This window comes from Lygodium microphyllum, chromosome 14, assembly GCF_053477565.2.
Source record: "Lygodium microphyllum isolate KBCC chromosome 14, Lygodium_microphyllum_v1.1.10, whole genome shotgun sequence".
In the NCBI taxonomy this organism is placed as follows: domain Eukaryota; kingdom Viridiplantae; phylum Streptophyta; class Polypodiopsida; order Schizaeales; family Lygodiaceae; genus Lygodium; species Lygodium microphyllum.
Window position 1 is genome coordinate 108,817,954 of NC_141148.1, and position 12,804 is coordinate 108,830,757.

At 40.9% G+C, this 12,804-nt stretch overlaps 1 protein-coding gene across 3 annotated transcripts in view; it reads left to right on the plus strand.

Annotated features, from left to right (window-relative positions):
• LOC148025969 (proteinaceous RNase P 1, chloroplastic/mitochondrial-like) overlaps positions 1–12,268 on the plus strand; it is a 52,928-nt gene extending 40,660 nt beyond the window's left edge. The window contains exons 3-6 of one of the 3 annotated variants that reach the window (XM_087693207.1): positions 6,825–7,003; positions 7,100–7,220; positions 11,701–11,769; positions 11,846–12,268. In XM_087693207.1, the coding sequence (XP_087549333.1) occupies positions 6,825–7,003; positions 7,100–7,220; positions 11,701–11,769; positions 11,846–11,953 (477 nt within the window). In that variant the 3' untranslated portion in view covers positions 11,954–12,268. Of the gene's footprint in view, positions 1–5,555; positions 6,795–6,824; positions 7,004–7,099; positions 7,221–11,700; positions 11,770–11,845 lie in introns of those variants that run through there. The other 2 variants (XM_087693209.1, XM_087693208.1) reach the window with 2 other exon arrangements.
• Positions 12,269–12,804: the final 536 nt, after the last annotated feature.

A 12,804-nucleotide genomic window follows, 5' to 3' on the forward strand; every position in this document is an offset into this window, starting at 1 on the left:
CTAACTAGAGTTAGGTTACTCTAGTCCCTAGTGCCACTACTTTAATGTCTAAAGACACTAGGTACACACACACACACACACACACACACACACATGATATTGACACTTTAATAAGTGTCCACACCACACAAGTTACATGGGCACTGCCTAGAATTGGCAAATTCTAACATTGCTTGGGTTCAAGGTCAGCATTTGCACCTCTAAAGAAACCCTCTTCATGACAATCATGTTATAGAGTTGATCTAACTCTAGCCATATCTCTTGAGCATTGGTTAGATGCTCAATTTGAGCAATCATGACTAGTGTTTAGGAGAGAAATAAGAATGAGGGAACATGGGCATTTAGCTTGTCTTAGTGGTCTTGCACCTTTGCCAACAATACTTTCTTTTAAGAAGAGAGTTTGGAAAGATCATTGGCCGTTGAATGATCAATTGCCTTAGTCACAAGCTTTGCCAAATCATAAGAGTCTAAGATGGTAAGCATCATTACTTGCCAAATGCAGTTGTGGTGGATATCGATAGTTGATTGGGTCATTGATTGGGCTTTTTAATAGTCGGATTGATTTGTGTTTTCCAGTTGGTTTACTTACATGGTTCATGAGTGAGCTGAAGAAGCCTCATTTGGTAGGTTGCCTTGAGGATTTTGTGAGTCTTGAAGGGAACCTTGAACTTGGACTAGTTTATCCAGCATGTGGAGGTGGTTCAGCTTTGGTGCTACAGGGCTAGACAAATTCAGGCTGGGCTTGTTATGTAGATCATAGGTGATCAACTCAAGGCTATTGGTTTCTCCTAGGTGCAGGTGCTATTTCTTGTAGTAGTAAGAAGCAACCTACTGTTGCCCGTTCTTTGACAAAGGCGGAGTTGCGAGGGGCATCTTCTACCACTTGAGAGATAGTTTGGCTTCGGAGATTGTTAGATTAACTTGGATGTGAGTAGTCTCAAGCCACCAAACTTCTATGTGACAATGAGAGTTGCATAGCCTTGGCACAAAATCCCTTATACCATGTGAGGACGAAGCATATTTGTGAGAAGAACTTGGATGGGACCATCGATGTGGAGAACTGTAAGATAGAGGATAATCTAGCAAATTTGTTTACCAAGGCACTTCCTTGGGCCGTTCTTCATCAGCATCCTAGATCCCTTAGCCTTATGTGATGTCTAGGATTTGAGAGGGGGTGTTAGAGATTTAGTCACCTCTTGGACAAGCTCAGGCTTGGGCAAGGCACTTTAGGCCAGCATCGTGTTGTACAAGAAAAGGCTGGGCAGGTTTATAGTTGCTCTGGCAGTTTTAGGCAGTCACTTGGGCAGCAAGACAGTTGCCACGATAGCATGGGCAATGGGTAGCAGAGTCGGGCAGGCAGGGCAGCAGTCAGCCAGTTTTTTACTGGTCAACCTGCATTATTATATTTATTATTTTCTGCTATTTATAGCAGACTTCCTGCCTGGTCGTACTCACTTGAGATTGCAAACAAATAGATCTTCGGCTGCGCATACTTACACAACCCATTATACATATTTTTTCTTTTTGCATTTAACATTCATTCTTTGTAAGTTTTAGCATTCTGCAGTCTTTTTTTTTCGTAAAAAGTAATTGTATTAATTACGAAAAAAGTACAAGTTTACATGATTACAAGATACACGATAGCTGTACGGCAGCGTGTGTCAACTGTAAGTACAAAACCCGGACAGAGATACACAAGTCATGGCAAAGACACAGTGGAAATTGCCATATGCTAGGGAAGTAAGTCTTCCCGAGGGAGCAAGTCAGAGTGCCGAATAAGATCTATCTGCCAAAGCAAAAGGCCTTTAAGCCTGGCAATGTGTCTCGGAACATTAGATGCCGAATCAAAAAGAAAGGCATTCCGAGTGGTCCAATTGTGTCAACATCCCCAGTATCTAAGAAAATGGAACAAGATCTTCACATGCAACTGTGCCGGTGTGGGGTATTTTGGGCGTACAAAAATCCAATCAAAAGGGCTCAGCGAGAAACCAACCACCACTCGCCAAACCGTTGACAAAAGCGACTAGATATGCTTAGCGAGAGGGCAAGAGATAAATCGATGATGGGCCGTTTCCACCGTGGTGGTGTAGAAGAAACAATTGCCATTAGAGATTCGACGCTTGGAAAGGGCCAAGGCAAGAGGAAGACCACCAATCATCACCCTCCAAAGAAAGACCTTGCATTTGAAAGGTGTCTTGTTCACCCAGCCCTCCATCACAGTTGCCTTCCACCATGAGTGAGATTTCCGCAACCCCCATACAGTATTGGCTTTAGTGACCAGTCATTGATGACCTTTAATCAAAAGATGGTACACCTGGTTAGCCGAGGCCTTTTCCAAATTCAACTGGCCTGCGAGGACCCAGTCCTGCCAAGGGCGATCCATAGCAAGGGGGAGGAAAGGGTTACCTGCTCTGGAGGACTAACAAGAGCCGTTCCCACAAATCATGGTATCCTTGAGGGATTTGGAAAAGTCGCTTGGCAGTGCGAAATGATATGAAGACATTACGATTGGTAAGGGTGACATCTGCAACAGAAGTCAAGCCCAATCGGGCCATGCGGTTAAATTTTGGCCTGAGCTTTTGTTTGCCTTCCCATGATAGTAATCTTGAGGCTGCCAACAATTCCAGTTGAAAAGAGTTAATATGTAAGCGGGCCTCCGTTGGATGCCAACACGCCTTCTGGAGAACCAATTGCCAGGAGCCGACCAAGTGAACAAGCAGGGATGAAGGACTCGAAAACCGAGAGTCTGCATTAAGAACATGCCACTAGGAGCTTCGAATTTGTGTATTACCATGCAGAAGCCCGCGGTCCTCAAGAAAATAACGGGCTATCACGGCCCACAGGTGATGTTTCACACACATGGCACGAAAAAGAGACCAACGAAGGGCCAGCATATGAGTTTCGGCATCCAAAATGGCCCCCCCACCCAGGCGTTTGGGAGTACATGTATGCAACCACGAAATCCACGAAATACTTGCCTGCAATGAATCCTTCTTCCATAACACGAAACGAATGGGCCGCGTGAGAGCATTCAAAGTGGTAGGAGTCCAAGGTAGCAATGGCAAGAAATATGTGAGCATTGGCAGCATAATTATTTGGGCCACTTTGAGGCGAACATGGAAGGGCCAAGTTTGCGACTTCCAATACAAAAACTTCGCTGCCAATTTTTGTGAAATCCACTGTAGTAGTTGTTTTGGCCGAACATCAACACCCAAAGGGTACCCAAGATGCCTGACAATGAAACCACAGGGAATAACCCGGCCCTGCCAGCCCAGTGACTGTAAATTGGGCTCCGTGCAACTGAGAATGGCTGATTTGGAAGTATTGATACGAAGACCAGAAGATTGGCCAAAGAGCGTCCAGACATCTAATGCTTTGCAAATATTGTCCTTGTCTGCATGTAAAATCATAAAGCTGTCATCAGCCAAAGATTGACTAATGAAGTGCTGACCAAAAGGAAGAGACAATCCGGCCAATTGAGCAAAAGCTACCATGGAGGATAACATCAAAAGAACCGGATGAGTCGCCAGGGCAAAGAAGAGAGGACTCAAAGGATAACCCTGTCTCACAGAGCGTGCAAGAACAAAGGGCTTTGTAACACCACCATTTAGCATAACTCACGAAGAAGCCGCAGCACTAATGGTGTAGATCAAGCGGGACATCCGAGTGCCAAAGCCCATGGTAGACATAAGTTCTGCGATGAAAGACCAGTCTAAATAGTCAAAAGCCTTTTCCAGATCCAATTGGACCAAGACCACTTCCTGACTAGAGTGCGTTGCATAGTCAATAGCCATTTGCACATTTAAGATATTATGCAGAATGTTGCGGCCCTTAATGAAACCATATTGAAGAGGATGCACAATGGCCGGAAGATGCTTGTGGAGCCCATTCGCCAGTACTTTGGAAAAGATTTTATACATCGAACCCATCAAAGAGATTGGTCTCCAATGTTGCAACAGTGATGGCGAAGGAACCTTTGGAAGCAATTTAATAAGCCCTTCTTTGCATGAAGCATTCTGTAGTCTCTCTCTCTCCATGTTCACTCTTTCCTTTTAGTCCGGTTGTATGCTTACACATCATTGCACTTTGACATCTAGTAGTAGTTAGAGCATGAAGCTTATGGAACTCAGAGTCTGTCGACATGAGTTGGGAGAGAACCTATGTCATCAGATAGAGGCCATTAGCTTGTACCTCACCGTAAGCAATTACTAAACTAATCTTGGTAATCTTGACTGTGGTCATTGTAAAGAAGATTGCTCCCCCTATATGACAAATATGATGGATCGATAAAAAGTTCACCTCAAGGTGGGGGACATGGTAAACATTGTCCATCAAAGTGGTTCAAGGCCTTTGTCAACAGCAAGCTTGGCTCAACCTATGCCCTCAATCTTAGCCGAGGAGTTGTCCCTATATTTGACGTTCTCGATTGCAGGGGCTTGGGAGATAAACATATCATCAAGTGGGGTGGGTAGCTTCATTGTCCAAAGTCCAAGCAGTGGTAGGGCCACAAGATCATGAAGGGTGGACCTCTGTGGTTGCCTCATCAATGGGCAACTTATAAATGTGGACCAAGCTCGAAACCCCAAACGTCTCTATAGAGACAAGGTGGGCCCAAGGACAAAAGTTCATTGAAGGTCTTAGGTTTAGCAAACTAGTATGACATGTCCTTTGGAGTTGAGAATGATGTTAGTTGTTCAAACAATTTCAAAAAATTCTCTCACACCTACAAAGGGGGCCCTTGTTTCCATTTCCCAATAGGGGAAGAAAGAGAAGGGCAATAATAGTCAAAATCAGACTCGGACTTCTAGTAAGTCACAAGGGAACACTTAATCATAGCTTAAACTTGGATCCTCAGAAAAGTAGATATTGCCAACATTGTCCAAAGGCTAGCCAATTTGATGAGTAAAGATAGCCAACCAAAGAAGAAACCCCCCCACTCAAACCCGCACTCCTAGTCGTAGGGTAACCCCCCACAAGGGAGGTAGAGTGGTGGCAACCAACAAAATTAGGGATAGTGGAGATGTCAAAATCACACCACCAACGGTCAACCATCACAACATAATGCAATAGATGACATTCAAATTCATAAAATGTAGGCATAATTGACTATGAGATCACTCTTTGAACAAAATTAAAAGATTTTTGTGGAAACTTGTTAGAAATAATGTGACTTGGTCATCAAGGGACTTAGGAAGCCTTGTAGTGGGAAATTTGGCGAGTAAATGCCAATATTCAACTAACGCGACCTAAATGTCATCCTAGTTAGTGATTTTGAACTCTTGGAGATGAGGCTTGCACCTTCTTCTTGTGAAGAGAGTTGGCCAATGCTCACATGAGGGTGATTCTACGACAAATCACATCACGCAGACTCACGATTTGTGTGGGCAGCTCAACATTGATGAGGTGATTCAAGATGGTGAGATAGTGAACATCACCTTGAACTCTCTTCTAGAGCCGTAATTTGGTTTTCACACTTCATTAAGTTTGTCATTGAGGGAGACAGCTTAGCCTCTTACATTCATGGACTTGACCGGTGATTCTATTGTGCTTTCTAGGTACGAAGCCAAAGGTAAAGGAAACCAAAATGCGATTGCCCCAAAGCTGATGTTGGGCAGCCTTCAAACAAGGGTACAATGATGGAAATAAGTCAAAGAAGAAGGGAAGTGCCACCATTAAAAAAAGCTAGGTCATTACATTGACGAACGCAGAAAAGGGTTTGCAAAATAGAAGAAAGAAGACTCTAGTATGGTTGTCCAAGAGATATCAGCCACTAGCATGATCGATGGTGATGGTTCAACCAACCTTGTGGAGGAGGACTATGCTTTTCTTACATGCAATTATGACTCTTCTATGGATGGGTCATTTAGAAGGTATCTTGTGTCAACAACACTTCTCATGTAGTTTGTGGTATTTCTCCCCATTGACATCCTCATTGGTGGTTTTGTTGCACTTGGGATTTGTAGTCTTGGAGGATGACGCTCTCTAGTAGTCTCCCTTAGTTTGCTCCATAAGAGATCATGATTTTGACAGTCTTTGCTCCTTGAACTCCCTCCTATGTATCATATTCCTTCTATTGGCTCATTCATTCTCTAACTTCTTCTTTTTGCGTTCTTGTGTGAGTTCATTGTGTGTTAGTCATGCTTGCACGCTTTTATTTTTCCCCTACAAACCCTAGCATATCTTCAAAACATGGAGGTCTAAGTATGTCAGATTACAATTTTGAGCTTGCATGAGAAATGGTTCTTAACAAATTTGAATGGAAAACGAAGGTAGTCCAAAAACTGATCTCACAAAGAGAGCATATACATATATCTTGAATTTATAAATATGCACATGTACATACTTATAAGTGCGTGTATGTGCATGCATGCATGCATGTGGATTTGGTAGGACCTGCGTGTAGAGGCATGCCTATGTGTATGAGTGCAATGTCATAGTCTTCCTTTTCCACTTTTGAGAGGCACTGATTCCGCTCTCTGTCATTTCCTTTCTTGTTGCTCTGACTTTGGTGTACACGCTTTTTGAGAGCAATGTAACTTAGAGCTGTTTACTTTTCTTTAGGAGGACCTATTTAAGTGAATTACAGAGAATATGTTTAAATACAATAATTTACAGTTTCCAGTGTCAAAGTAAAGATTTCCGGTTATTTTTTTGCTTACATCTTTGTACATTCTTTTGGTCAATCACTGCGGTTCTGTATTTACTAGCTATGTATGAATTAGACACACTAGTTCTGGATCAGTTGCTTTGTCGAGCTGTTTGTCTACTTACTCCCCCCCGCTTTTGCTTTTGTTTCTTTGTTTCTTTTCTTTGTTATGGGACAGCTGAATTCAGTGGTAAGAGCCGTAAGTGCAAGGACATCAAATAGGAGACCATTAATAGTGTTACATAGTAGGCGAACGTCAAATTTGGAAGCTTTAACACCAAAAACTCGGTCGATGGTCGAATGTTGGATGGAGGACAAAACACTTTACTCTACACCAATTGGCTCCAATGATGACTGGTTTGGTTCTGCAATCCCTTGGATTAAGGACATCTTTGCTGGTTAAAAGGAAGCCAGGATTAGAATTTGGACTGAGATTAGGTGCCTTGTATTCAGGTATTGGTTGTACGCTGCAGTGAGCTGCAAATGTTTAATTGTAACAAATGATGAGATGCGTGATCACCTTTTTCAACTTCTAGGGGATGATTTCTTTCCGAAGTGGAAAGAAAGGCATCAGGTATGAATATGCAAAGTTTGATTGTTCAGTTTAAACTTTCTGTAGCAGTCATTTTCTTTCTTAAGTTGTCATTTTTTAGCCTTTAGGTATTGTCTTGATCAGTTTTTTCTTAAATTAAGGTGAAATAAGTTACCATGTTAAACAAATGAATGCCATAGTATCATATTCAGTTGTCAGTCTACATTTATGTGTTCTCGTGTGAACAAAAAAACTTGAATGTATGCATTTTGGCGTGGACATTATTCTTATTCTGGACTTACTGGTTACAATTCAATGGCAGCTCGATGCACACCATGATATAATAATCAGGGTTGCATTCTGTGCACGTACAGAACGTTCTATACCATTCCATACATTCATTTTGTATGGTTCTGTACGGTACTCATGGGTTTCCCTCTTCCTCTTCCTTTCCCACTTTAACCTACTCTCCTCCTCCTCCTTCTCCCTGTCCTACTTCAATCCATATCTTCTCTCTCTCCTCTTCCTACCCCTCTCCCTACCTCTACCCCTCTTCCTCTTCCTCTCCCTCTCTCACTTTCATCCGTACTCCCTCGCCTTTTCCCTTTCCATAAAGTATCTTTAAGTTGCATATTTTATTTGTGTAAGCTGATTTTATATATAATTTTATATGTATTTTATAATGAACATACAAAAGAACGTAATTTATTCTTGAAATTTTTGTGTACGTTCCATTGTGCGTATTTGAGTACTGAGACCACTCTGATGATATTTGTCTATGTGCATCATGTGGCTATTGCATAATTGTGTAATTGTTTTGTGTATGTGCATCATATGCCTATTGCATCATAATATGATTATTGTTTTGAAGGTATAGGTGACTCCATTTTATTTGTGTTTTCCCAATGTTTTTGGTACATTTTTTGTGATACTGGTCATTTTGAACATCATTGGCCATTGTACAATGACTTCATTAGATGATTGGTCTGACGAATGTTGTGCATATGCATGTGTGCTTCCATCTGTGTGCAAGTTCTTGTTGTCTTGTGTGTGCAAGATGGGGAAGTGCATTTCAATACAGTGTTTAAAGAGTTTATTCCCTAGGTTTTGAGGCATTCTAAAGCTGCTGGTACCATCTGATTCCTTGTAGAGAGATCTCTACAACTGTTAGGATCCAGCAATTGAGAGATTGTGCTAGAGAGGGCTGAGTTTATGCATGTGCAACTCTATGTCTGAGGTGATATTGCATATTTTTGCCCTATCTAGTTGGATCCTACTTTGTCATGTTTTCCTTGGCTAGTTTGACTGGTTGTTCAATTAGGCTTTCTTAAAATTGGCCAGATTTTGTCCTGTTGCCTGTATTTTAGAAGTGTTCAGATTTGTGACGTCTGCAAGAGGCCAAAATGACCTGTGAGACCAACAGTTACTAAACAAACCACCAAAGGTTTTGGTAAAAGATTTATGAATTTTGTTATGGTTTTGTTTGGTATTGCTAAGGCTAAAGTAGCTACCCATGGTACATTCACTAATTCGTGTACTCTCAGAAGGTACATTAGGCCAATCTATCCTTTGGCCTAGTTTTATTAGCAATATGTACTAATGCTTTGGGTTGGGTGGTGCAAAATGAGCTGTGAACAAAGGTAAAATCAATAGGATTAAGCTTACTTGATGATTCTCAAATGGTGCTGAATTTATTTATTGATGTCACTAACATATTGTGGAAAATGATGGGACATCAATTAGAAACGTTTGGAACTGCTTGAATACCTTATGTATGGCCTTTGGCTCTAGGATAAATCATAACAAAACATGTATGAGGAGTCTAATCAAGCTTCCACCCCCTTTCTTGGTTGATTGATCAAGGCTACAAAATCACCACTTCCACCACAACAACAGTCAATAACCCAAACCACCACCAACAACAACCACGCCAAAAAAAAAGGAAAAAAGCTTGTTTTTTGATACGAATTCGTACGGTATGGTACCGTACGAACCGTATAGTACGAACTAGTTCGTACTATGTATGAGTGCAACTATGGTATGTCGATAAGCTGTTACATAGGTTTACATAGGTTTAATATGCAAAATTGCAAAACTATGTGCACTCTTATGGAGTCGGGTTTAAAGTTGTCTATACATGATGGTGACGAGATGTTTGATGTTACAATTTACAGCCAGTCTGTTGGTTGTCTTATTTATCTTTGCAACACACGCCTTGACATTCAGTATGCGGTATCTTAGGTGAGCAGGTATATGCATAGCCCACGGAGTATACATCGGCAAGTTGTTAAGCGGACCTTCAAATACTTGCAAGGTACTCAGCCGCATGCATTATTATTTCCAGGGGGAGACTTGCAATTATAGACTTATAGTGATTATTGGGTTGGTGATGTAGACACTAGGTAGTCTACTAGTGGACACTGTTTCTTTTTGGGCCGTTTATGCATCTCATAGCAAAGCAAGAAACAGCCTATAGTGGCTACTTTGTCCTATGAGGCTAAGTTTAGGACAACCTTCACGACAATAGTGGAAATGTATATGGTTGCGCAAATTGTTGGCTGATCTACATTTACCATTGGAGGGTTCTACATCCATTCTTTCTGACAGTCATAGTGCTATTGCAGTGGCACAAAATCTTGTGTTTCACACTTGCACGAAACATATTTCGGTGCATTACCATTATGTTAGAGAGAGATGCTATGCAGGAGAGATCAACTTGATGCATGTTCCTACATAGGAAAATGTTGCAGGCATTTTTACGAAGGCATTACCTTGTGAGAAGTTTTAGGTTTTTCGCAAGTCCTTAAGCTTGCTACCCTTTGGTGATTGATCATTCTTGTACTTTACCACATTGGCACTATAGGGGGTGTTAGAATTTGTCAATTCTATGGGCAGTGCCTAATGTTTTAATCTTTAGTTCTTTTTGAGTTCTTAGTGTGAACACAACTAAAGTTATAAGTTGTGTCATCACTCTTAGAGTTAGAGTTAGTTAACTCTAGTTGAGTTAGAGCTATGTCTATCTTAGACCTATCTTGTACCTTTCATTCTCATTACTCTTTTGCTTCAGCACACTCTCATTGTCTCTCTTTTCTCTCCTCTATAGCTAGTTGTCATTTTCCAACAAGTTCCTAGGGTGAAGACCGATCTCCTCCTCACCGGGGACAATGTGTGGAAGATTGGGATCTTGGTTTTTCCAAGACAATCCATGCTGTGTACAAAAGTCATGAAGGGTGTGGAGATGTTGTAGACCAGCTTGTGATTCAAAGACCAAAACAATATCATCAGCATAAAGCATAATAGAGATCAATATACCTGCTATCTCCTCCTCATCGCTGCCTCCTTGTGTGATGTGATCTTCTATCTTGTTGATGTAGAGACTGAAGAGAGTAGGGGAGAGAGGACATCCCTGCTTCACTCTAATGGTCATGGAGACTGCTTGAAAATCCTTTTGGGCATCTTACTTGGCCTACCTCCCTCTCATATAGTGCACAGATGTCCCAAAGCATGTCTGATGGGATCCCAAATGTCTGCAGTCTCTAAAATAGTCTATCTTGTGGAATTGTATCGAAGGCTTTTTGAAAATTCACAAAGCAGCAATAAAGTCTCATCTTTCTCATCTTTGGCTGCTCAATCATGAGAGAGAGAGAGAGAGAGAGAGAGAGAGAGAGAGAGAGTGTGTGTGTGTGTGTGTGTTTTGTATGTGTGTGTGTTCTTAATAAAGAAAGGGAGATTTCAACCTGTGTCAGCGGTTGATAAAACAAGTGGCTTAGCACTAGGTAAGCCGATTATGGAAAAGGAAAAAGAAAGACTTCTTGCACATACACCAGACTGAATAGATTGATGTGTAAGCACAAGGCTAGGGGTTCAGTTTGTACCAGAATAAAATGGTGGTCTAAAACAAAATTAAATGTCTTTAAAAGCCAAAAAACATGCATGATTTAAAGGTCTTTTAAAATGCTTGACAGGAACTGATGATTTTGTTGCAAGTCCGCACTATAGGTCACTTCAGAGGAGTTAATAATGTCCAATTTTGCACCTTTATCTCGTTTGCTACTCATTATAGCCTGTAGGGCTACATGGCTGATGGGTTCAGTCATCACTGATGAATAAATCAACCCCATAATTGTTTTCTAGAGCCTCATGTTGTGACATCTGATTTAGACTATTGTACTTTTCAAATGTGTGTCTTAGGTCATGAAAGTTCTGTTTTAAGTAAGACAATTTCCGTGCCAGTATGGTTAGTCTTTTACTTAATGGCAAGAAACACGTGTTTGAAGTTGTCTCCTATTTTTTGGAAAACCCTACAAAAACACCCGTTTTTGAAATCCCTAGCTACACTGCTTGAGAATCTAGAGACATTCTTGAAGTATGACACATTTCACAATTTTGGATGCTTGCAATTGCTTCTGCAATCCAAAAGGCAACTTCACAAGTTGATTTTGTAGTTGTGTAAGGTGTGCTGGTTTTGTTCATTTTTATCAGATCAAGTTTTGATGATTTTCAACTGTCACATGGCACTCAGGTTCGATTCACTTTCTCAGCAAATAATCTGGAGCTGCACATGCCGCCTCCTTACTCAATTGTGATCCAGGTATGCAGTAGCTAAGTATCTTTTAAAAAATTGCACAATACTACCAAGAGGACTCACACATGGTTCTTATTCTCAGGAATCTGAACGTGGTTCCTGGCATATACCCCAGACGGGTGGTGATGACATAGTGACATTGCGTGAATGGCTTTGTCTGACGAGACCTGAAGCAGCTCCAGTAGTATGAGATGCTTGGAGATTTTTCTGACAGCTTGGTAAAATTCTTTTCCCTTCATGGGGAACTCATTGTTTTCTACAAGGAAGTTCTTTGATATCAAATTGCAGGTCAAGTGTTGAACTAGAGGACCATGGACTGTAAATATTCTTCACCATTTTTGACGTAGAGCAGTTTTGGAATTAATATATTCTATATTGAGATCAAGTGTCTCATTGTTATGTGGATGTTGAAGTTTATGACAATGAAGTGTCATGGCAACTCGTATACAGCTGTATATGAATGAGTTCAACAATGTAGTATGATTTTGATCAAGTTCATGAAAAGGTTCACATAATATAATGACGACTAGCAAGATGAGAGATGACCTTAGACGGTCGATTGATTCTTTGGATGTGAGGGAATTATCACTACGTTAAGTAGATAATGACTTCAGGTTTATATGACAGATTCCATTTCTTTGTCATTGAACATAAGAGGTGATCAAATAAATTATGTGAAAGATAGTTACAAGTTCTAGCCCTTATGATATTAGATACTTGGTAGTAGTAATCTTTAACCAGTGAGAAATGAACTTTTCTAGAAAAAGGTTCTTGGCCATCAAGCTTGGCTGATGGAGACAACCTAGATGTGGACATAGATGTTGGTGGCACATACATAAAGTGGATACATGAGATCATTGCTCGGGGTAGAGCTAGGCCCTATGCATCTCCATGATACTCTTAGTATTGGCTTTTGTACATTAGGTTTTATCACTGGATTGCATCAGCTATGGCTTCTTCTTTTATCATTAGCTTATGGCTTGTAGCTTTCTACTGTTCATTTACATTTACTATTCTTTCAGGACAGTTGTATCATCACAT